General features: G+C 39.5%; 5 protein-coding genes across 7 annotated transcripts in view; 1 reads left to right on the plus strand and 4 right to left on the minus strand.

Annotated features, from left to right (window-relative positions):
- The first annotated feature begins 2,034 nt into the window (after positions 1-2,034).
- On the plus strand, positions 2,035-3,776 carry LOC135082838 (uncharacterized). Its single transcript, XM_063977601.1, has 2 exons — positions 2,035-2,126; positions 2,512-3,776. The coding sequence occupies exons 1-2, from the start codon at positions 2,063-2,065 to the stop codon at positions 3,768-3,770; spliced, it is 1,323 nt and encodes a 440-aa protein (XP_063833671.1). The 5' UTR covers positions 2,035-2,062; the 3' UTR covers positions 3,771-3,776.
- Positions 3,777-4,658: 882 nt separating this feature from the next.
- LOC135083089 (uncharacterized) lies at positions 4,659-8,131 on the minus strand. Its single transcript, XM_063977854.1, has 3 exons — positions 8,077-8,131; positions 6,359-6,505; positions 4,659-5,933 (listed from the first exon to the last, which is right to left on the minus strand). The coding sequence occupies exons 1-3, from the start codon at positions 8,129-8,131 to the stop codon at positions 4,687-4,689; spliced, it is 1,449 nt and encodes a 482-aa protein (XP_063833924.1). The 3' UTR covers positions 4,659-4,686.
- Positions 8,132-8,860: 729 nt separating this feature from the next.
- On the minus strand, positions 8,861-12,395 carry LOC135082663 (uncharacterized). The gene is made up of 4 exons (XM_063977452.1): positions 10,212-12,395; positions 9,989-10,140; positions 9,550-9,680; positions 8,861-9,101 (listed from the first exon to the last, which is right to left on the minus strand). The coding sequence occupies exons 1-4, from the start codon at positions 12,129-12,131 to the stop codon at positions 8,863-8,865; spliced, it is 2,442 nt and encodes an 813-aa protein (XP_063833522.1). The 5' UTR covers positions 12,132-12,395; the 3' UTR covers positions 8,861-8,862.
- Positions 12,396-12,966: 571 nt separating this feature from the next.
- On the minus strand, positions 12,967-18,673 carry LOC135083090 (uncharacterized). The gene is made up of 7 exons (XM_063977855.1): positions 18,652-18,673; positions 18,214-18,327; positions 16,855-17,661; positions 15,884-16,264; positions 15,223-15,447; positions 14,195-14,405; positions 12,967-13,221 (listed from the first exon to the last, which is right to left on the minus strand). Exons 1-7 carry the CDS (start codon positions 18,671-18,673, stop codon positions 13,092-13,094), a joined length of 1,890 nt encoding a protein of 629 aa, XP_063833925.1. The 3' UTR covers positions 12,967-13,091.
- Positions 18,674-19,221: 548 nt separating this feature from the next.
- The window catches only part of LOC135082810 (balbiani ring protein 3-like), a 37,475-nt gene continuing 31,932 nt past the window's right edge, over positions 19,222-24,764 (minus strand). The window contains exons 8-13 of one of the 3 annotated variants that reach the window (XM_063977570.1): positions 23,441-23,605; positions 22,882-23,016; positions 22,404-22,439; positions 22,034-22,178; positions 21,409-21,570; positions 19,222-20,762 (exon numbers count right to left, since the gene is read on the minus strand). In XM_063977570.1, coding sequence (XP_063833640.1) covers positions 20,623-20,762; positions 21,409-21,570; positions 22,034-22,178; positions 22,404-22,439; positions 22,882-23,016; positions 23,441-23,605 — 783 coding nt within the window. In that variant the 3' untranslated portion in view covers positions 19,222-20,622. Of the gene's footprint in view, positions 20,763-21,408; positions 21,571-22,033; positions 22,179-22,403; positions 22,440-22,881; positions 23,017-23,440; positions 23,615-24,764 lie in introns of all 3 variants that reach the window. The other 2 variants (XM_063977569.1, XM_063977571.1) reach the window with 2 other exon arrangements.

Genomic DNA, 24,764 nt, shown 5'->3' on the forward strand with positions numbered 1-24,764 from the left:
GGGAAGAGCCTGGATGCGGGCAGCGCAGGACCGTGCATTATGGAAAACCTTGGGGGAGGCCTTTGTCCAGCAGTGGACGTCATTTGGCTGAAACGAACGATACCACTCCGATACCTCAGGCACTAAGTTATACAATAGACCTATATTACACAGGCCTTTTAGAGCCGTCCGTTCTCCTTTTCTCTCACTGCTGCAATGCTGGTAGAGAAAAAGAGAGAGATTAACTACACGTTTTTCTTTCGTTTATCTGCATTTCAAGTCTCTATTCTAAATTGGAAAATTTTGAAACGAATATCATACCAAATAATGTTCTTCACTTTCTATAATTTTAATGAAATATTAATTATTATGTAAAATACTTATTTTAATGATTAATTTATGAATGCAAAAATACACTGTATTTTAAATCTATTGATTCTAATTAAAATTAAATGTGTGTAATTACGTTTTTAAATGGAACATTTCCTCAAATATGTCTCAAAATGTATGTTTCTTTAATTTTAAAGTTGGTAATGAAAAACTATTTTTGATGATTGACTCTTGAGTGTTAATTGTTGATAATATGAGATCTTTCTGAACATAGGGTTGCCAATAATTTTATTAAACGTGAACTTTAAATGTAAGTCAACAAAGTGACTTTTAAATATAACTTTTAAATCTTAGAAAATAAATTTTATTCTTGAAAGCTTGAGGCAAGTTGGCAGCCCTATTTTATAAAATATTTTGATGCTAACTAATTTGTGTTTTAAATACCAGTCGCTTTTCGTCTGTTGTCAATTACTTATACCTCATATTTCACATTTAAAATTAAAAGTTGTACAGTAGACAGTCGAGTATTATTTTTAATTACATTTTAAATAATGTAGATTAGTGCACAAAATTAATTCCTTCGAACACTTCAGGATGTTGTAATCATGAAAGTTGAGTAAAATTCAAATCTTTTTTAAAAGTAAAATCAACATTAAGTATTTATTAAAGCCCTCTTACTCATAAAACAAAAGGTTTTAGAATGAGTCCGTGAAATGTGATGTTCCCATGTTTTTTAGAACTGTTTTATGAGCAAGGGTGTAAATAAGTAATAATATGAACAACAAACAAACTCTTGCGTGAGTGTTAAGTGATATTGTTTTCTTTTGTTGTGTTTATTTCATAACATGACGGGCGTGTGTTGTTTTAGACGAATTATTCTTGAATTATTATATCTAGTTATCAATTATATTACGATGTTTTATTTCCATTGATTCACACCCTTTTAGATTTACAGGCGGTTTGTGCATTTTCGATTTAGAGTGTGCTCATTTCACTTTTATGTGAACCCTGGTAAAGTATAAATAAGTACACCCTATTAGATTTAGGGGCGGTTTGTGCATTTTCGATTTAAAGTTTGAGTGTGCTCATTTCACTTTTAAGTGAACCCTAGTAAAGTCTACTTAAGTAAACGACCAAGCTAAAGCTAAAAGCAAAGCTCAAGCTAAAAAATTCAATTCAGAAACCGGGAGCGAGTATACGGCCTAAAGCTTTTTTTTTTTTCAAATTATGATTTATTTTCCAAAGTAATTACAGTGGAGGCCACGTATCGGAAAACGCAGCGTGGGACGTCCCACAAGGTGGACCGACGACCTCATAAAGGTAGCCTGAAGGCGCTGTATGCAGACCGCTACCAACCGGGCGATGTGGAAATCATTGCGAGAGGCCTATGTTCAGCAGTAGACTTCCTATGGCTGAAATTATGATGATGATGATGATATTACAAAGTAGGAAATCTCAAAGGCAATGACTTCTGTAGCGTCATCAAGTAATCGTTCTATCGAAAATGACTCTTGTGAATTATGATTTAGAACTCTTTTTCAATCGGACGACTTCTGAACCTCAACAAGATCTTGACTGTCAAACGTGAATTAAGGCCACGAGAACGTCTTTAATGAAATTCAATTATAAATCGATTTAATGTTCAATCAGCCTTTGTTTTCGTAATAAAATCACATGCTTCGAGTAAACTAATTAATTAAATGGAGCAAATCATAGCTCCGTTCGGCCATTTTAAAATCGATCATTAGGAACGATGGAAGTTTTCGTTTTACTGATTGCCTCTCTGATCTCAATTGTCACTCCGTTTAATTTTGTCGGTAAGTCTTGAAATTCATGTTTTTGACAAAATAAGAATAAACTAGGGTATACTTAACTATTGTTAAAAAAAATATAATTGAAAAAAGTCAGTCTCGTAAAAGAATATTTACCATCAAATTATTGAATGACAGCCCTGTGAAACTGAGACCCTACATTAAAAGGGGGTTCTATAACATAACTTTGTTATTTATACATCATCATCATCATCATTTCAGTCATAGGACGTCCACTGCTGAACATAGGCCTCCCCCAATGCTTTCCACGTTGATCGAGCTTTACGATGTCGTCGGTCCACCTTGTAGGTGGACGTCCCACGCTGCGTTTTCCGGTTTATTATTTATACATTATTTTTATATCATACTTTTCTTCATATTTTCTTTTTAGACAATCAAAAATCGATCCACTCATGTGAAATAGGCGATGTGGTTCAAAACGGCCGAGTGACGTGTACATGCGCTCAGAACTACGTCTACGAGTGCCAACTTAAAAAGAATCCCAACAATCAAGCAACCAAACGACCTGCCAAGTCAGCTTGCCAGCCTAACAAGATATACGTCCATGAAAGTACAACTTGCATCTGTAACTACAACGGTACTTGGCCCCACATCGCTTGCGCTGATGCCTTCAACTCCTTACCGCTGAAAGACGTCATCAAAACTAGATGCGAACCTGATGGATACGCCTTCGTTGGATGCAACGTCTGCAGATGCAACTCCAAAGGCTTCATCGACAAAAGCAGATGCACCAAAAACGAATGCGGCGACAAATCTCCTGAAAGACGATCCTCCAAAGCCAGTAACGTCTACGGCAATTGTGAAGCCAAGAACTGGTATTCACTAGCTCCTTGCCAGTTCTGTTTCTGCTTGAACGAAAATAAACTAGTTTGTAATACTGGAAACTATAACACCAAAAAACTTCAACTGGGTACTTATAACTTGAGCGTTTGCGGCAAAGATCTCATAAAAGAAGCAATTGAACTCATACCTGACTCTGATAAGACTTTGAGACAAGGCGAAGGTACTTGGAACGTTGTAAATAAAGGGACAAGTTCTAAACCAAGCACCATACCACGGCCTACTGCTGTTACTGAAAACAGTAACATTGTGATTGATGTCAACCATGAAAACAAGGAAACATTTGAGAAACCTATTATAAGAGAAAGGTATGACACTCACAACGAAGAATCGTCTTCAATCGAGTCTGCAGATGAGAAATTCGAATACGATGGAAAAGCTGAAGGGACTCCTCAAGTAACTCAGATACCGTTTCAAGAAGATTACCAACTTTATAGTAAAGAATCAAGACAGATAGCACCTGAAAAGAGGGAAAACGAAGAAGAAGGAAATGATTCTGGCAATGAGGTGGACCCAGGATTAAAGATACCGATTGCAACTCAAAAAAATAATCTTTTTGAGAACCCTCCCCGGGTTTCATTGAAGAATCTGGAAGATTTAGGACAGCAACTAAAGATAAACTTACCCATGGTTCTGGATAAAGTTTTTAAGTTAGCTTTGAGGAAGTCCATGGTGACGATCGGTAAGGACGACGACTGTACTCCAGGATCCGTTAAAACCGAAAATTGTAACACTTGTTTTTGTTTGAAGAATAATAAAATGCTTTGCACTAATAATAAGTGTGATTAAAACATTTTCTGATGTTTTTTTAATTTACTAAACGGTCACGCAAAACTATGTATTGCTAACGGTCAAAATATGAGATTTTTTAATTTAATAAACCTATGGCACTGAGGCTTAAAAGTTAGATTCCATTACAACCTCATTTTAATTTTTAGTAAGGGCACAAGGTTTACAATTTAGCGATTTCTACAGCTTTAAGCTCTATCTGTTCCTCTATCTAGGTAAGGTAAAATGTAGGCAGTTCTATTCGTTTCCATGAAGCTTCATGCGGGGAAAATAATATGAATCTAGTGGCTATGAACTTACGACCTACTTTCTACAGCACAACTCGATGGCGTCGTATCTCGTTGCAATAAAGGCTATTTTGCTGCATGCAAAATGCATCGTGACGAATAGGTATCCCTTTTCCACCCGCTTTCAGCAGGACTCGTTAGCTCAGTAGGTTAGAGCGCCGAGATACTTGCCATATCCTTCGGAGGGCGGAGGTTCGAATCCTTCACGAGTCAAACCTTTTTTTTCATGCAGCAGCCATGGAAAATCTCTCTTTGACTTTTCAGTAGTTTTTAATAACTGAAATAGTCCCAATAACACTACCTTCATTGATAACAACAAGGCTCTACAAGGTTCACTCAAAAAGCAGGGGATGACTTTTTAAGAAAAACTAAAAATAATCGATTGGTGGTGGCAATAAACTATATTTTGTATAATATCAACATCTATTCAGTATAGTTTTTGCATCGAAAAGCAACAACCATCTATCCATACATCCTCACAAACTTTTCCATTTATGCATACAGTAAGGAAGGATTATTTAGTGGTAGATACAAGAAATTCAAGATTTATTAAATGGGAACTCACAATAATATCATAAAAAGTACCCAAGAGAAAAAACAATTACAGAAAAAGAATTTTCACATTTATTTTAATTCTTTTTACTTCGTTTCTTTCCCGTGCAATCAGCGGTCGTGCATATCGCATTCCCATTTGATAGGCAAAAGCAATAGTTGCAGTCTATCTTATACGACAGCCCCTTGGGACATGCTCTACCTTTCTGTGTGACTGGTACTATGTCCACAGCCACAGGCTCTAAAGATGACTTGCCACATACATAAGACGTACACCTCACGGTCTTTCCATCAGAGAGGCAGTGGCACGTATTACAATCTTTTTTGTAAACATGTAACGGCTCACAATAACCATGTAAAGAATCCAAATCGTTCGACCTGGATTCCCTGACAGCGTTCTGATCAGTACATTTAGGATTCACCTGGCACAGCTGAGTTTTGACCCCATGCTCTTCAATACAGTGGCATATAAGACAGTTGAGTTCATAGACTGTACCGTCAACACAGTCCAAATGCATGGTAGTGACTGGATTTGCAGATCTAGCACAATTTTTTAGAGTACAACCAAATAATTTCGTGCCATTCTCTACATAGCAGTAGCATTGGTTGCAACCTTGCCTGTAGTTTCGACCAGGGATGCAGTTTTCTTCATTAAATGAATCGTAGCTCTCCACTTCTGTTTTGTTAGCAATGTCCTGGGTGAATAATTTGACTTTACCTTCCAAGCATTTCTTAGAAGTGCAGTATGCGAAGCCCTTTTTGTCACAGTAGCACAAATTGCAATCTCGGCTGAAAGTTTGACCGGGTTTGATGTGACTGCAGAATGTTTGGACGCTTTTATTTTCATTTGTACAGTTCCCACAATGGAGCCTGTTGTTTCTTAAGCAACTGCAGGTTTTGCAGCCCAACTTGTACTTGTAATCTGATTGACACTCCGCGTAGATCTCTATAGCTTGGTCATCTGATTCGAAGTTATCTTTCTGTCTATTGTCTTGTAGTATCGGATCATTTTCTGAGCATATCTTCCTGGTGCAATATTCAGGGTCGAGTCGTTGTGTTGAGGGGCACAAGCAGACATTACAGCCGACTAAGTATAATTTCGTTGCGGAGCACTTTTGGCCTGCAGCTTCAGTTTCGTCAGTCATTTCAACAGAATGGAGGATCCTGAAGATGTCTCTGCAAACTGGATTAGGCCAGGTGCCGTCTTCTGTGCAGACGCAGAGGAGACCTTTCCGTCGGTACTGGACTCCTGGCTCGCAGGCTAGCTGGGTCGACCTCCAGGATCCATGGCCTTCCATGCCCACGTTCATTTCGCGGATGGCATCTATGTAAAATGAGTTTAAAAGATTATATTATTTAGTAAGTATAGGTAATTGTTTCGTAAAAAGTTTTTGAAGGAGTACACTGAAAGACACTTGGTAGGTACTTAAAGTGTTCTTAGATAAACTAATAACTGAGGACAGTAATAATGTATTCATGAATGGTGTATCATTCTATTTTCACCCACCATCAGTGTTTCCTAGAAAATCTAGGAAAATATCTAATTATACTTGTCACAACAAGTCCACAGAGAGACGACCCAGTTAGGACCAAGCCGCCTGGAAACGCATGATAAGGAAGGCCGACCCCAAATAAAATGGGAATGGGCCAGGCAAAGAAGAAGACATGTCACATATCTAAGAAGCAAAAAACATGCATGTTTGGAATTTGGATAGTGTATCATCCGATGTCTAGTCATCCAATTCTTACCATTGAAGTGTCCAAAGACGTCCACCTCGCTGCAGTTGCGCGCATCGCACGTGTACTCGTGCTTGCGGTTGCACCGGCACCAGTTGCAGTCGTTGAGCACGCGCGGATGCTGCGTGCAGCGCCCTTTCCACACCAACTCGGTTACCGCTGAAAAATACATGAACTGTTGAATTATATACTCATGTCATCATCATCATCATCATCACCGCCTGCACGTTTGCCTCCAGTCACATAAAAAAATCATCATCTTAGCCATAGGACGTCCACTGCTGAACATAGGCCTCCCCCAATGCTTTCCATATTGCCCGGTTGGTAGCGGCCTGCGTCCAACGCCTTTCTGCTACCTTTATGATGTCGACGGTCTACTTTGTGGGTGGACGTCCTACGCTGCGTTTTCCGGTACGCGACCTCCACTCCAGAACCTTGCTGCCCCATCGGCCGTCAGCTCTGCGTTACACGTGGAGACGTCGCTTCTGTTGAACGATTTGTCGTTCAGGGGAAGGTTGAGGGCACAAAAGCGCGCGGCAGATCGCTCGTAGACTGACCAGGTCAAAACCACACTCAATGGTCCACTCCACGACTGTACAAGAAAGGTTGCAGTGCGGGAGGAATGGCGACGGATTGTGAGGCTTGCCACCGGGCCGGGTGTGACGACCACGACCACTCTGGCAAAAGTGTAGCGACGAAGAATCATATCATCATCAGGTCATAATATAGTCTCCACTATAGGAGCACGTCGCTGTTTTAGCCAAAAGATGTCCCGTGTAGCTCAAAAGCTTTCACCAAGGATTTCCACAAATACCATCCTGCGCTGCCCGCATTCAGTGCCTTCTACTAGATCTTCACCGAGTGGGAGGCCTAAATACACAAGTCCATGGTCATCACTCGGCTAATTGTGCAGGAGCATGACCCTCTCTACTTTACCAGACACCAAATTACCTACTATTTGTTGATCCAGTCTAGTGACAAGCTCAACGAGTGCACCCGATTTATGTGAAAAGACTCTAGACTCTGGCCCCTGGAATAATGTTAGAGGCATTCTGCCCTTTTTTTACCTCAAGAAAAAATTTAATGTTGGTCTCTTGGTACTCACGTTTCTCATGTGTTAACATGTCCGCCATTAGAAACTGCAGTAAAAACAAAAATGCTTCTTTCATTATAAACATGGCTATCACTATTTCCTTGTAGATCCCAGTAAAACCTCATTTTATTCACGAACGTGCATTTCAATTAACTCTTGAGGCCAAATGGAAATAACGACTGACTCACAATTTAATTATTTCTCGAATTTTATGAGTAAAGTTAATTTAAGTTTGAGCATTTTAATATCATTATTGTTTCGTTGGTAATTTTGTTGCTAACTTTTTAAGGTCGTCCCAAAATATTCAGGTCTGAAACTTATTTATTTGAAGAACTCTATCAAAATTATTCCCTTCCAATTTGTAAATACAAACACTGATTTTAGTTTTCTATTATTATCTACACTAATATTATAAAGAGGAAAACTTTGTTTGTTTGTTTGGTTGTAATGAATAGGCTCAAAAACTACTGGACTGTTAGAAATTCTTTCACCATTCGAAAGCTACATTATCCACGAGTAACATAGGCTAAATTTTATTTTGGAAAAAATAGGGTTGTTTAGGGTTGTTGTTGTTGGTTGTTAGGGGTCCACGCGGGCGAAGCTGCGGGCGGAAAGCTAGTCATGTATAATAAAACACCTGACACCATCTCTCTAGCAGCAGACTCTATGAACCGCCATCGCGCCATAGGCATTGTGAGAAATAGCTAATAGATGTATTATTACCAATCACCAAAAAGCTTTTCATTTCGGATTCCAGTCTTCGTAAAATTTTTAGCTTACTCATATTGAAATTAGGTACAAGTACCTCATCAATACCATGTATCTATTACTCGTAGGTATGTACAGTCGCGGAATGAAAAGGTTTGTCACCTTAGTGTCGGTTTTCGCTTGCACTAGGTACTGTAAGAGTCAAACCTGCCAACATAACAGTGCAAGAAACAGTGCTGCTAACATTTAAATAAATATGACGTTTGCTAACGAATAAGGTTTTGCTTGTTTATTTTTCTATCCCATCAGTGCAATGCAATGATGACATTGACCAATTGACAATAGTTTTTTTTATTTAATAGAAATAATAATGGCAGGTTGAACCAACAAGAAGGTTTTAGTTTATCAATCATAATAATCTTCTTGACAAGATAAATCGTCAAACAACTTTGATCTGAATAATTTTGAACTTTACTGACTAACAGTTAAAGGTAATTTTTCTCTAACTCGAGATTATTCTGTAACATAGTTTCAAAAGGTAATATGTGCTCGCGATTCGTTGAAGGAATCAATTTGAAAACTGACGAACCTTTTCATTCTGTGACTGTACATAGAGATGCATGTAGGCATTTGAAGCTTCAACGTATCATTTCAAGACTGCATGAGCAATATTTAGGTCAAACTTCTTAACAAACAACCAAAGCAAACAACCGTTTCATTTCGTAACGACAGCTTTATTTTCATTATCCAAAAAGGTCTGTTCAGCATCCCTACACTTCTCCGCTGTGCTTTTGAAGCAGTGCTCCTCTATGAGGACCAGGTCGTCCTGGCACTCGCAGATGAAGCAGGCATCCATGATCTTCCCGGGAGAGGTGCAGGAGTACTTCGTGTGGTTGTGCTTCATCGGCCTGAAGGGGCTTTGGGTGGTGGTTGCGTTCAGGCTCGTCGAGTTTTCTGGAAGAATAGGTAATTTACCACCTATGATTAAGTGATGCCCTATCTCAGACCCAGACACTTCAGAATTCGATTTTAAGTGGGGTAAAAAAATCTGCTTTGACGGTGGTGCGGGAGACTGGATCCGGTTGTAATAACTCGACTGTTGCTCGTTAGGTGAGGGGTACAAAGAGAAGGGCATGAGGGCGACAAGACAAGTAAGGCTAAAGGTAGAACAAGTAATGTTAAAGGTGCAACCAAACCAACGCGATCACACGCGATCGCCATCGCTGCACGCCGACGCCAAGACGCCGAGTTCAACCTATGCAGTTGAAGGTTGAGGGATTATTGAGTATTGTAAAGGATCTACAGTCAAAATTTAAGATTGTGATACGTCCTTCTAAGGGACTCAAACGATCACAAACTTGAATTGTATGCTCTCGTCACAAGAAGTTATGACAAATCTTACTTTCATCAGTGCGCCTGCCCATAGGCAAGTAGTTGAAGTTAGGGTAAGCCTGCTCGCAGTAGGTCCCCTTCGGCAGCGGACGACAGAAGTAGTTGATGTTGCCCATATACGGACAGATGCATTGTCGGCACCTTTAAAAATAAAAAACCAATGCAGTCACCATATTAGTGGATAATAAAAATGGATATGAAAAACCCAAAAAATCACCAAGAAATTTTTAGAAATATTCACATCAGCACCTTTACTATGCTGTACTATAGAAAAATAAAACGTTTTGGTGTTTACCTTCTGACAGTCTGACGGCGATTCGGTGAAGGTCTCGGGAGGTGCCTGGATGCGGGCGGCGCAGAACCGGTCATTGTGGAAATCCTTGGGGGAGGCCTTTGTCCAGCAGTGGACGTCCTTCGGCTGAAACGAACGAACGAACTAAAGTTTTTACCTTATTATGTACACGGAGCCTGGTGTGCATTCCTTTCGCTCAGAGCTGTCTGTCAGGTTGAAGGTCATACAAGACTCCCCATCATCTCTTCTGTATCTGATATGAGATATTTCAGCTCCAATATTTTCATCCAAAGACACATCTTCTATAGTCTGTAAAAGGTTGATTATATTTTTTATGAAATTCTCATTTTTTATCTGATGCAAAGTTTCCTCGAACTTACTTTTGAAACATTTAATTTATTACTCTCCTTGTCACATAAGGATTCGGTGCACGTAGCATAAGACCTCAAACCGACGTCGGGACATACGCAAATCTTGCAACCAATTTCAAATTCTTCCCCTGAAAAACAGAAGTCTAGTTCCCTCTTATTATCTTGCGTTACTCGATTGTCTAGCAAGTTCTGCGAGAGCCTGAATATCTTCTTCCAAGGAGTATCAAAGTCTGAACACCTATGCTTCGTGCAAACTTTGTCAGACTTATCCCCATTCGGAGGGCATACGCAGACGTTGCAACCGTTACTGAAGAATTTCCCGGATACACAACTATCAGATCTGAGGAATGTTTTCTCGCATATCTTCTTGGTACACTTCTGTACATTCTTCACCCCATCACGAGGGCAAAGACAAACGTTACAATCCACGAGGTAATAAGCTAAAGGTTCACAGACGAATTTGTCGTCGTCAACTTGCTCCTGGATTTCGGAACATTTATTTTTGGTGCACGCTCGGTCTTTCAGTATTCCGCTTTCAGGGCATATGCAGTAATTGCATCCTACCTTTGAAATGGATCCCGGTATGCATGTGTCCACGCTGGGCATGGTTGAAACGCGGTAAGATTTATGAGTATCTTGAATGATCTTCTTTGCATTACAATCGTCGTAGGTACACCATTTAGGATCAATTTTACCATTTTTCGCGCAGTAACATGTATTGCAATCAATCTCGACAAATGAATTCGGTGTGCAATTCATTTTGAGATCCACATATTTTAAGCCGTGCTTCAAAATACTGTGAAAGTTTGGTCTCTTGACGTGAGACTCCTCACTCACAGAAGTGCAAAGCTTATAATTTGTGCTGCCATTTTCTGGGCACAGACAATATCTCCCTTGATCAATGTACATTGTGTTCGGTTCACACAACTCATTTTCTGCAATTCTTTTAATATCTTTTCTATCAATCAGGAGTTGGTTAGAAAAACTATCTTTCAAGACTTTGTCGAGCAGGCTTAGCTTACTTTGGTATGAGCAGACATTTGTGCAATAAGTTTTATTGGTCATACCGTTACGTAAGCAAAAACATTCAGTACAACTCGGCACCATTTCCCCTGGGCTGCATGTTAACTTTGCGACATCATATTTAAAGTCGTTGGTTTTCAGACAATCTAATTCCAAACACGCATTTTCATTGATGTTCCCATTTGTGTTACATCCACAGTAGAAACACTTGGGTTTTAGAAAGCTGTAAGGGTGACACTTAATGCGGAGGGTTCTCAAAGTCTCAAGAGACGTGAATTTAGAATTCTCGGTGCAAACATTCTGAGTGCAAAATTTGTCATCAGGCATGCTATCGTCTGGACACCAGCAAACGTTGCAATTCCTCCTGTAAAACGTTCTGGAGATGCATCTCCTTGTAGACTCGATCTGCAGCGGTCGATGGCAAGTCTCGACACATTTTTCCAGAATGAAATACCCGCCATCGGAGCAAAGGCAATGGAGACAGGGGAATAGATACATGACTTGCGGTATGCAAATATTTTTGTTCACTGATAAGAGAAAATCTGTTGATGACGGCGACAGTCGGTGGCATGAGGTGTCAGTGGCGCAGTGTGCCTCGGCCGTCCTGCCTGAGGCGGGGCAGACGCAGATGCTGCAATTGATGTAGTAAGACTTGAAGGGCGTGCACCAAGTGCTGGTGGAATCTTTTGTGTCAATTGTTTTTCGTGTCGAGGTGACTGCATCTACGCCTCTGTAGGGAGAATCGTTGTAGCAGCCTGCATCACTGCAGTGGAGTTGGCCGTTTTCTTGACAAATGCATTGGCTGCAGCCCTGCCAAACTATCTGGCCCGCGATACAGGCTACGCGTCTCTCAATTGAGACGCAGTCAGAGTCCGTCCACCAGCCAAGGTTGTTGCAGTGGCACATGCGGCCGTTCAGTAGAAACTGCGTATTGGGCACGCAAGCACCTATCGAAGAAATTCAAGATGTAGCATTTACGGAATTTTTTCTACAAAAACAAGATTCAACTTACGGTCTGTGCCCCATCCAAGTGGAAGCTGTGATACTAAAGCTAAAAATGTCACAACCATCATCGTGTTTTTCTATGATAAATATGTATTCTTTTTGTTCTAAATAATTTATAGATATAATTTTGTGCTCCAATGGCGTGTAAACCAATAAAGTTTTGATTTTCAATTGATGTTTTTAATTTCCTACCACTAAAATAGTTACGAGTACTCGTTAAAATTCCAATCAACATTTTATGCCTAGGTCTTTATGAGGCTAACCTATTAGTAATTAATCCCGATCATTACTTATGACCCAGAGTTTTCACCAAGGCCGCAAGGATACAAAACATATCGAAGATAAAATAAAAGTTAGCTGTTGATCATTATGAAAACTGACAATAATAATAGGAAAATTAAATTTTACTGTTTAATTCCGCATTTATTTGCTAGGTACTGATTGGACCCATTTAAATATGACTAAAAGAAGCCAAGTTTTTTTTTATTTCATGGATAACGTACAAAAAATGTGTTAAATATTATGATGATCATATTATCATAACACACTGTATTCTTTTGGGATAGGAAAACTAGTTTTAGGGATACATAGAGTCATCGGTCTATTAGTAGTCTTATAATACGCATGATGCCTCAGAAGAATTAAAAAAATATTTATCATTACTGATTATTTTTGGCTCTCAAATAGGCCCTATCTTATTTTTAAAGCGGAATTGGGTAAAAATAAAACATGAATTAATTTTAGTCATCACATAATATTAGTTGACGACATTACATTTGCTTTCATTAAAACTAACAATCGTATCCCATTACTAGCCATTGTTAACTAAGTCTGATTTTCTTTATTGTCAAATTAAAGTGTTTAAAGTCCATGTCTCTGCAAGTACAGCCGCTGTTTTTGGATTTTTAGGGATTGAGCGTAGTTGAGGCATGTCTTCTGCGTGCATCGCATGGAACCGCCCGGCTGACAGTAGCAGCGGTTGCAGTGACGTCTGGAAAACAGTCCCAATTCTTTATAAGCATGTAGTCTTCATTATCAGATCATTAAGTCTCCAATACAGGAGCACGATCTACCCTTATGGCACCATCATCATCATCAATTTTAAACGACAGATGTATGGGCTCATCGATTAAATGCTTCGATAAGATGATAAATGGCGTGCATCTTTGGATAGCTGGTTATTTAGTCTCCACTGTAAGAGTACGACCTCTCTAATTTACCACAGGCAACTGAAGGAAATCCGTAAACGAACTAAAGTCGCTGACATAGCCCGACGGATTAGCAAGCTGAATTGGCAATGGGCAGGGCACATAGTACGCAGAACTGACGGCCGATGGCGCAGCAAGGCTCTGGAGTGGAGGCCGCATACCGGAAAACGCAGCGTGAGACGTCCACCCACAAGGTGGACCGACGACATCATAAAGGTAGCAGGAAGGCGCTGGACGCAGGCCACTACCAACCGGGCAGTATGGAAAGCATTGGGGGAGGCCTATGTTCAGCTGTTCATGCTGGTCAGAAAGTTTGGAGATGTCTGATGTTGAAGTTGTAATGAATAGAATTACATTCACTCGAGTTGCCCTGAGCAAGAAAAGTTACGAGAAAGGTGACTGAGTTTCTTCCACCACTTCTTCTCAACACCAGCCCATAATGTTGTCCCGAAGTGGTGGTAGGGCAAGCTATATTTGGGACGTGTTCAAGAGCGTCCTGGAAAGGGCATACCTAAGTGCTGAATAAATTATTTTAAGGCTTATTCCACTATTCCCTATTGACAATCCCCGTCAACGAGGATTACTGAACTTTTTGTTCACTATTCCCCGTTAACGCAATTGGAGCTTATAATGTTAAAAATAAAATCCTAATATAACGGGGAATAGTGAACAAAAAGTTCTCTAATCCCCGTTGACGGGGATTGTCAACGGGGAATAGTAGAATAAGCCGATTTTAATTTGAATACAGTTACATACTTATAAATGGCTCCCGCGACGCATTTCTCCTTAGTACTCATAGTTAGCGCCACCTTCGGTTTTTTCTTGTCTAATTTATCATATATTTTTTTGTCGTCCTCAGACAGACAGCCGTGTATCTCCTGGCATATGACCTTCCCCTGGTCCGAACAAGAGCACTGAATACATTCCCCTGGTGGTTTTACTGGTGCACCCTTAGTGCAGTTTTTATCTGGAAATTAAGTAATTTGCGTGACTCATCATTTTATTCTGTGGGGAAGGCTTAAAAGTTCAGTAATGGACTGTCATTGGCTGAAATAATGAAATTATCACTTTTTACACACGTCGACGATACTTGCTAAAGAGAGGTCTTTCAGAGTCAAGCGGTGCAACCATCATCATCAACAGCCCTTTACAGTCCACTGCTGGACTATGAGCCTCTTCCACTATAGTGGAGGGCTTTGCCATAATCTCCACGCTTGGCAGGCGGGTTGGAGATCGCAGTTTAAAAGATTGATGTCTTTCAGAGAGCGCTGCTGCCCGTTCTCTGTTTGATGTGTAGTCCCTAAGTCGCCTCTTACGACACCCATGGGAAGAGTAAGGGTTGGTGACAAATGTATTCTACTCTGCCGTCACCAGACGTCACCAAGCGGTGCAAAAGTACCTTTAATTGCTTCTCACTGAGGTTATCTAAGGTCTTAACAATTTTGGTGAGGTAGACCCCGCTCTTTTGGCGGGGAAAGTGACATATTATAAGCCACTGGCTGATAGTGGCAATATATCTACGAGTATTGACATTGACGGTGCTAGCGCAAAGTAAAGGAGAAGTTTACCTATTACCCCACACGGGCATGAATTTTCTACATTTTTTTTATGCATCACAAAGCAGGTATTTGAATCGCACCTGGTGTTAAGTGGGATGCAGTCTAGGATGGTACGTATCTGCCCTGTAAGTGCCTATTCACTCTAGCCTTGAAAAGGCCCGGATTATAGTCTTCGGGAAAGACAGCTTATCTATTCAGACAAGAACTCGTGTCCCTGAAACTTACTTGAAGCCTTTTCAGCCTTCAATCTGTGCATATCATCATAGCTCAGACACAGCATCTTATCGCACATCAGGCTGTAGTTTATCATGCAGACGCAGGAGTTGCAGTCCACCTTGTAAGCTTTGCCAGGCGTGCACTTCTCGGAGATATGTCCCAGCGTGGGGAGCGCGTCCAACTCTGCCCTGCTGAGTTTGGGACGCATGTCGTCTGGTGAATCTGGGTAGTAGTCTGCAAAGGGAATACATAATAATAAGCATAAATTAACATATCAAAGTAGTGATCTAAATTGATAATTTGTAAATAAAGACTCACATTAGTAGTAGTAAATTTGAAAAAAAAAAATGATTAAAAGTATAAGCTGTCGGGTTAGCAAAAACTATGTATTATACAGAGTGTATCTACAGGCCTAAACATTTTGCTTATCTAAGCAAAATGTTTTTGACTGGCTACTATTGAAACATCCTCCCTAAAAATTACTATTTTTGATTTTATTGGAAGCAAAAAATCTATTAACTAAGTACTAGTACCAGACCAAATTTTCTTAGAATAAGAAAGATAAAATAAAAACGTAAAATCAGCACATTTAAAGTATAGTGTACCGTTAGAATTAAGAAATATTGTTTGTTTTGAAAGGAACACAACAATATCAATTTATTCAACTTACTTCTACTACAGAATTTCGCTTCTCTGACACACACAATATTTTTATTGTAATCGCAGTAGCAACCCCTGCAATTCCTCTGATACATCTTCCCTGGGACACAGTCCCTGATCGGCGCCTCGGCCACTATCCTTACTTTCCTTATTTTATTGTTACTATTCTTCTTTTCTTCTTCCTTTTCCTTGAGTTTCTGCTTCACCACCATCTGCTTCACTCGGTCCATGTCTTTTTTGGTCAGGCAAGACATTTTCGTGCAAATCACAGAATTGTTCATTCCACAGCGGCAAGTGTTGCAGTCCTTTTTGTACATTTTGCCTGCTTCGCAGTCACCATCAGGCAATGGCGGTAATTCGCCGTGGATGCTCCGAGAAGGGTTAAAGTTAGCTAGAAGTTTAAAGGATTTTAACTATCATTAATATTTAAAGAAGGTAAAATCAATAATGAAAAAATCCAGAGATGTGTTCCCTATAAACATAGACCATACATGTAGAAACGATTGCATAGAGCTATGAGCTACACCATCCTATGAAGGTAATTGTAACAGGTGTAATTTTACATGTGCTGCTGCTTATACCACATAATCATTACAATCCTAGTGTAATTTAGGTACTGCAAGATCTTCGGCCTTATCAAAAGACTTCATCGAACACGTTGCACATAGAATTTCGTCCAATGACCCCAAGTTACCCAACCTTATCGCTCGCGCCTAATTATATTGCTGTCGCGACTGTGCGACGGGCAGCCGCAGTGAGTGTGCGAGCAACCGGACTTTAGCGACTTTGGGTACTCTACTAAGATTAATCCAATGTGTAAATGAATAAATGTAACTTGTATTTAGTTATGTTATGAGTACTTGGTATATTAGTTACCTAATTTTCCTTTTGGCAGGAATTTTGACAATAAAATATAATTTTAATTCAAGAAAAAGATACAATTTTATTTCAACAATTTATTAAACAATCTGACTTATGTACGGCCTTCCCGGTAGGCAGCCTCCAATGCCTTCTTATCCACCACTATATCCTCCATGCAAAGCATCGTAGTGCAAATCGGACGGTTCTTCTTCGAACAAATGCAGCTGTTACACTTAATTCGATACTGCTGCCCAGGCTCACACTTCTCTTTCTCATTCTTCAAAGTAGGTAGCGAGTAGAAATCATTCTTCTTGTTGTCTGACCTCAATATCTTCGGAGCCAGACATCCCTTCATAGTACAGCCCCACACTTCTGCTGCAGTACAGAAGCAGCGGTTGCAATCGTATATTAAAACTGAACCTGGAACGCAAGCTGTTAAATGGATCTCGTTGGTCCTTGTCCAGGATTTTCCAATGTCAATGATACGTTCTAAGTCTGTTCTGTTTATTTCTTGGACGGCTGTGTCTTCTACTTTGAGGCAAAGGCGATCGATGTACAAATTGATATCGCTGCAGAAGCAGATTTCATCGTTTATGCGTAAGACGTCTCCATAACTGCAGGCTTCCACTTTACGTCCTCTGTGACATTTTCTGTTCGTGCAGAGAGACATTTCAATGACACCATTTGGTCCACACTCACAGACATTACAATCGAGGAGGTATAAGGAGTTTGGTGTGCATTTTATATTGGTTTTCAGCTTGTGTCTAGGGTGGATGGAATTTGGTGTGATAGTTCCGAATTTTTGACGGCAGTTGTGGGACACCCAGAGGCCATCTTCGCTGCATGAGCAGAACAATGCATCTTCTCTGTAAGAATGGTTCGGAAAACATTCTCTTTTTCCTGGTTGGATGGTATCAATAGTCACATCTGGTGAAAGAAATTAAAGTTGGATTATCTACAACTAATGAGAATCATAATACAAACTGGCATTAAAGAATTTTGAGTACTTTGAATGTGAACATCAGGATATTTTATGTTCCTTATTTCTATCTAAGCATTTATAAATTCTTTCAATCCTTAGGTGATTATCACACTGCACCGCGATCCTTTAGAGGCTGTGTTTACGAGCCGGTTTCTACCCGGTCCAACGTTAGGCCGGGGACAGTCCAGCCCAGTCCAGCGCAGGTTATGTGGGGCTCACGAAGTCAGAAAGACGAAGCATGCCCCCCAAAATGACCCTGGTGCTCCATCACTCTCCGTATGTGGGAGGGAACAATGGGATTCCAGACAAAGCCTTCTCTACCACATTCCTTCCCAGCGCGCCTAAACGGTGGGCACTACAAGCTTCAAGGATGTGGGGTGACGGGAGTAGCTGGGACAGCTGGGATCAGTGTGATAATCGCCTAAGAGGGTTGTCACAACCTAAATTATAGATGAAGTAAGAAGTAATATAGCAATCAATAACATGCGTATACTCACTGGCCTCCTTGCACGCGCGTGCGCGGCAGTAATACACGCCGTCCGCACGACACACGCACACGTGGCACGCGCCGAGCGCCGCGGCCGTAGGTACGCAGCGCTCGCGCGCCACCACTGCCGTAAACCACAATACAGGGTGTTGACTTCACTTTCATTTTCATTAAATTTTTTTAGCAATCACTATTTTGTGTATTTTTATTGTTTAGAATTTTTTTTTATTCATGTGTCATTGAAATGTAAGGTAAGAAGTTGTTTTTCGCAAAATTGACATTTAAGCTACGTGCATGCGGTACGTGGCTTTAAAAATATCTGAGGTGGAATTGTGTAAAGCAATCGTTATCATTTGACAGTTCATAACGTACGATTATTCTGTCAAACGTTTTGTTTAACTGACATTATCATATGTTATGAACTGTCAAACGATTACTATTGCTTTACACAATTCCATCTCTGATGGCATTTTGAAACAGATTTGTATTCGCAGATTTGAAAAATATTATTGGCAAAAAAAATATTTTTAAAAAAAAATCTCATTTAAAAAAATGGTTATTGGTCCTAGGTTTTAACAAAAATACTATAATAACGCGTAAAATGAAGCAAATATTTATGTAGATATGATAAAGATAACTACTCACAGCTATAAGTCGCCTCAGCAGCCCAAAGAAAAGTGAAACCGAGTAATATTTTCAGCAGGACCATGTTTCTGCTACACAGCAAACCATTTGACTTGGAGTAATTAAATGAGTTCCATTAACTGATTTAATGACAGAATTACGTATACACTCAAGTTTATTTCCCTTGCGATAGCATAATTATTTTTTTATTGTTCCTAATTAAAAACATACAGGGTGTTCAGTAACAAAGTTACATTGTTAAAGGAATTATTTCAATATACGAACTACTTACGCCTTAAAATGTTATAGAGATCTTCTTAGCATGAATGTACCTAGGTGGACTAAAAATTTTATTTGATGAATTTGCATTGAAAACAAAAATAAAAGTACAAAAGGCGCATGATCAAATCCATTTATTTTTTAAAGAATCGCAATATCACACAATACAACTACTTAGGTATTATCTAATACGGTACGCGAGCGTACAAGCAAGCCACTTATCATAACAAATTCACTATTGAACATCAACATCATAGTCACTTACACTAGAGGAATGAAATGCGATAGAAAACCATTAAAAACTTTTAAACTTCATCCTATAAAAAAATATTTTTAGTTATTATTGGGACTCCACGGATAAGACGTTCAAGATATAAATCAATGGCGGCGCATGATTGGAAAAGTCGACCCCGCGAAACGGGATAAGGCAAGGCAGAAGAAAAAGATAATTAGGTGAGGGACGAATATATTGATAATGCTGATAACATGGGAACTGTTAATGAAAATAATGATTAGTAACAAACGTATTTCATGAAAGTTCAGATCTTAAGTTAAAGTTAAGGCTAGTGATTTTGATCTCAGTAAAAAAGTTACTTGAGACTTGAGATGAACTAAAAACTCCAGAACATAATGTAAATTACGCCTAGAACACTAAAACTGAAAGTGACAAAAAACACAGAAACAAAAAAACTATGATGAGGATGAAGTTACAAATGACAGTGAAAATACATAAATCCACACGCATGACGACATTTAAAAAACACACCTTACGACAAAAAAGTAAATAAAAAAGCAACTACACACTTTGCTACATTAGAGCTTTACGCTAAATTGCGATGCAAGAGAAGATTAATTCAATGTAAAATCACTTAATAATTACATTTCACAGTATCTTTATGCTTACTTTTAAATATTTGTAAATTATAAATGCAAAAACACAGCTTCTATGTTATTAGGAATGATTCCTAACGACGGAAGTTTTGGAACGAAAAATTTCACAATAATATCTTTTTCTTTAACATTTTATTACTATTGAGCGTCCTAAAATTATTAAGTTGCTTTTTTATTGTCTCACTCACTCACTAAAACTAAGTAAAAATAGTCACAAATACTTAAACACTCATCACTTCGGCAAATACGAAATGTTTTTCTACACCATTTCCAAATCTTCCCAAGTTTGGGCTTGAGTACCACCTTGATAGAATATCAAAATCTTGGATAATTTCTGTCTAAAAATTGGTTCAAAACGTCTACATTTTCAATTGGAAAAAGTTCATCGTCCGTAAACAAAATTGTCATTTTTGTCTTCCCGATCTATGCTCGATATAACGATATCCAGGTATTTAATCATTTGATTTTTCAATTCTTCTTTTATCATGATGGATATAAATGAAAATTCTGCTATTTAAACGTGTTCAAAATTTTTAATGACTTTTGGAACTAGTCAGACAATATAATTTCTGTCAGAACAGATTGAGATTCCTGTCTCGTTGATGTCAAGGTGGCAACAGCTGGTTTAGAGGCCGGAGGTGATGTCTTGGTCGCAAAGGCGGAGGGTGCAGAAGGTGCTTCGGCCGTCGGCGGAGCAGGTGCAGTCGTTGCAATCCTTCTTGAACTGCTCGCCGGGGTTGCAGCGGAAACCAGGGTCAGCGGCGTCTAGGAATATGATAATTACATGAGAAACTGTTCAAGAGCTGGTGCCTCAGAACTCAGAAGATTCACGATAAAGACTAGAAAGCCAGTGGTTGTGGGTATGTGCAAGGGTATCTCTACAACTTTACACAGTTGTTTAAAATCAGTCTTTGAGCGCAATCACATCTTATGTCGTATAGTGTAGAGACAATCTAGCGTGGTACAGACAACAGCACATCAGACTATATATTTTCGTTGCAAAGTCGCCCTTATCGCAACTACGTAAGATACCACAGTGTTTACGTTGACGTGCTGTCGACTGTACATAACCTAGACACTAATAGGCACTTCTTTTCACTCTGATTTTGAAAAGATCACCTATCTCGCTCGATCTAGCCTAGAGTCAAGGCTATTCAAGCTATATTTGGGACGTGTATAAGTGCCCTGGAAAGGGCCTATGTGCTGAATAAAATATTTGAATTTGAATTTGGGTAAGATAATGATGATGATTGATTGATTCGTACACAGTGATGCATCATTCACTCGAAAGATTCGTGACTTGAACTGCAAGGTCGTTGAACTGGTGAGTGGATTTTCTGGTTTAATGAGATAAAACTGCAAGGTTGTGAAAGGAAAGGCTGGGTTAATAAGGCTACAGTTGATATCTTACCAGAGCCGTGAACATCGGTGCTGATCTGGTTCTCCTGCACGCACTTCTTGTTGGTGCACATGGCGTGGTGGCCGTCGGCGGTGCATTTGCACGTGTTGCAGCCCTGCTCGAAGGTGCTGCCTGCCGTGCACTCCGCTGACACCTCCACTAAGTTGGAAGTTTCTGGAAGGACAAAGAAGGTCGTGAAGAAAAATTCATGCTTCACTTCCAAAAGGTGGCCAATTTTGATGATAACCACATACTTTGGAAATCTTCTTTTCAATGGGGTTTGGGATTCGTAAATTTTTAGTCATCCAAAGCTCGGACGCTGTATTATAATGAAACATGATCTGATTAATCTTCAGTTCATCGTCATCGGATCATTTGATTTTCACTGCAGAACCTATCTAATTTTCTCGGGGGCAAATGGAGGATTTGGACTCCCCACGCTGGCCAGATGGGTTGGGAAAGCCAATGCTAAGACGAAGCTTGAAAACTCACTAAACATCTGATGGGCAGGCCCCCCACTAGGTGGACCGACGAACCTGTATGCGGGCGGCGCAGGATCGGTCGTTGTGGAAATCCTTGGAAAAGGCCTTTGTCCAGCAGTGGACGTTTGGCTGAAACGAAAACATACTATCCTCACCTCTCTTAGTCCTGGCCCCATCATTGTTAGGAGCGTTGCAGTCGATCCGCGTGCACGAGAAGTCTTGCCCGGAGTTGTCGCAGAGGCACTTGTTGCAGTCCAGCCGGAATTCCTGCCCAGGCTGGCAGGCTTTATAAGGCGCCTCCTACTGGAGACAAGTGGCGTTATACCAGTCGTATAGTGTGTGCTAGTTTACGGTCTATAGTTATGAATTCAACGATTTATAACTGGAGAAGCTAGTTTTTATATTTACTAGTTCGATAAGATAAAGCTCAGCATTCTTTCTTTTATAATGTGAGAAAGAGTGGTTGAGTTGGTATGAATTTTTTTCGCGTAACCATTAGCTGTTCAAGAAAGTGTTAAATGTTACCTGAGCTGCTCTGGCCGTTCTGACGAGTGATGTGTTCTGAAATAACAAACATTTTCAAATTAATACCCATAGTCTACGATATTTCTTAAGTTTAGCAATATATTTTTATTTTAACACGAAGAAGAAACCAACACCGATATACAAAGAAACAATTTGCGAGAAGATAGATGAAAAACAAAATTGATATTGACACCTACAAATCAATCCATTCATTAAAGAACTACCTACACCTACTATAGGTACATAATAACCTAGGTATAATTACCACCACCATTAAAAACCAAATTGCTACAAAAACTACCATGAGGAAAATTGAAGAAAGTGCTACAAACCAATGCAAAATAGAAAAAGCAAAGACCAATACCAGACCACCAGAACAGATAAAACAAAAAATTCGAAAAGGCGTTGTCAACCTCGACCCAAAGACCCAAAGTCCAAAACTGATTAAAGACCAACATTATTTCAAATTATTGTCAACCTTAGAATCTTCAGCATCAGGGCAGAGCCTCCTAGTGCAGGAGAACGACTTCCCATCAGCGTTGCATCGGCACATGTTGCAATCCAGCTCGAACACCTCGTATGGGCGGCATTCCTTCTTTAATATCCTTAGCTCCTGTTTGGAAATTGCTGTGTTTAAACCATGTATTTGTAGAATGTCTTCTAATCTCATTGTTCTAAGACTTAAGGATATATTTTTCCAGCACTCGTCTTATTGTTGGTGTCAAAATGAGCCGAATGAAAAGTAGCTTATTTTGTCCTTTAACCGATTGAATCGAATTGCATTCGCAGAGATCTTACAACATTTAATTTGGAACTTCAGGCATAGTTGCATCTAATATAGATCAATTATTTTGAGAATATTTTTATATTTTAGTACGATTAACAGTCATTAATAAAAAAAAATATTATTTTTGTCTCGACACATGAGACATTATTACAAGAGAATCAAACAAGAGGTATAAAATTAATAAGATACTGCAGAAATGTACTTTGTTGATGTTCGTCTAATGAGTTTATAAAAACGTCATCCAAATAACCTCAGGTTTTTCTTCCACAATTGGTTCTTCTGGCAGCTCGTTGACGCACACTCGCCTAGTGCAGTAGTAGCCGGTGCCATCGTCGTTGCACCAGCACACGTTGCAGTCCTTGATGAACATCGCTTTGGCCTTGCAGGTGCCGTTGATGGTCTTGGCTTTTGGGAGCTGAAATGACTAGAATGATGACGAAAGAGAATAACGAGAGGAATCCTATCTTGGAAAAATCTATGGTTCAACAATATTAGGTGCAGTCTTTGTAGTGAAGACTAATGATAAAGGAATGTATTGGCTATGTCTCTGCAAGTTGAACTGATCGAACCTCTCTGCAATCTTCAGTTATAAAAATCCGAGCTAGGTAACCTCAAATTACAACAAAATTACCATTTAATTAAAGACCTCTAGACCAAAGGCATAAAAGACCTATTTGATTTAAACAAGACATTTCTTTACTGATCCGTTTAAAGAAACGCATAATGGAATTAAATTGATTTTCTGACGGTGTAAAAGCTGCTGGAGGAAGCTGAAAATGTAGGTTAAAAAAAAATAAAAAATTACAACAACGAATAAAACACATCGAAATTATAAATAATTTAATTTAAAAAAACACAAGATTGTTGGCAAGGTGTGGGATCTCTCACAGTTTGGGCTCGTCAGCACCACTTTCGTATTCGTAGCCTGTGTAAGGTACTATCGGCTTCATCTCCTGAAAACAATATTAAAAGATCAAATTGGTGGATTAACCAGTTTAATAATCTAAGAAAATATATTATTTCTTTCGTTCTTTCACAATCTTAACCAACTAGTTAAACAAACGATCAAATGCGATTCTTCTATAGATTTTGTTTGTGTGGAAGGTAATGACGTTACTATTAACCAACTCAATTGACTAACGTTTTATCAATTTACCTTTGAATTGATGAAAAGTTAGCTACATCTAAAAATCATTCATCATCATCATCATTTCAGCCACAGGGTGTCCACTGCTGAACATAGAAATCATTCAGTTGATTGAAAACTAGTCGAGCCTCTAAGACCAGAATGATTTGTTATTTTGAAACAGTTGTTTGGAATTATAACAAATGGTGTCAAATACCCCAATTCTGATAGCTACCTGAAGCTCGTGAAACAGCTCGACGTCATCAGGCAAAGGGCAGGGCTTGTTGGTGCAAGAATAGTCGGTGCCGGACGGATTGCATTGGCACGTGTTGCAGCCGATGTAGAAAGTGTCGCTCGGTTTGCACACTGAGTGGCGTTCGATGTGGTCTACGCCCTGAAATACCGGTTTATCAGCTCATGTTAATAGAAATTCTAAAATCCTTGTAAA

This window comes from Ostrinia nubilalis, chromosome 22 (genome assembly GCF_963855985.1).
Source record: "Ostrinia nubilalis chromosome 22, ilOstNubi1.1, whole genome shotgun sequence".
Lineage (NCBI taxonomy): Eukaryota > Metazoa > Arthropoda > Insecta > Lepidoptera > Crambidae > Ostrinia > Ostrinia nubilalis.

Bases quoted from the DNA above. Each gene is read 5' to 3' on its own strand.
- LOC135082838 (XM_063977601.1), top strand. From the start codon at position 2,063: ATGGAAGTTTTCGTTTTACTGATTGCCTCTCTGATCTCAATTGTCACT. The intron at 2,127-2,511 runs GTAAGTCTTGAA...TTTTCTTTTTAG, and splicing joins CACTCCGTTTAATTTTGTCG to ACAATCAAAAATCGATCCAC.
- LOC135083089 (XM_063977854.1), bottom strand. From the start codon at position 8,131: ATGCCTATGGCGCGATGGCGGTTCATAGAGTCTGCTGCTAGAGAGATG. The intron at 6,506-8,076 runs GTGTTTTATTAT...TGTATTTTTCAG, and splicing joins TGCTAGAGAGATGGTGTCAG to CGGTAACCGAGTTGGTGTGG. The intron at 5,934-6,358 runs GTAAGAATTGGA...CATTTTACATAG, and splicing joins CGTCTTTGGACACTTCAATG to ATGCCATCCGCGAAATGAAC.
- LOC135082663 (XM_063977452.1), bottom strand. From the start codon at position 12,131: ATGTGCCACTGCAACAACCTTGGCTGGTGGACGGACTCTGACTGCGTC. The intron at 9,681-9,988 runs GTAAAAACTTTA...TTATTTTTAAAG, and splicing joins GGCTCCGTGTACATAATAAG to GTGCCGACAATGCATCTGTC. The intron at 9,102-9,549 runs GTAAGATTTGTC...CTATTCTTCCAG, and splicing joins GGGCAGGCGCACTGATGAAA to AAAACTCGACGAGCCTGAAC.
- LOC135083090 (XM_063977855.1), bottom strand. From the start codon at position 18,673: ATGCCATCAGAGATGGAATTGT. The intron at 17,662-18,213 runs GTGAGTATACGC...TTCTTTCACCAG, and splicing joins ACGCGCGTGCAAGGAGGCCA to ATGTGACTATTGATACCATC. The intron at 14,406-15,222 runs GTAAGTTTCAGG...CTTAATTTCCAG, and splicing joins GAAGGCTGAAAAGGCTTCAA to ATAAAAACTGCACTAAGGGT.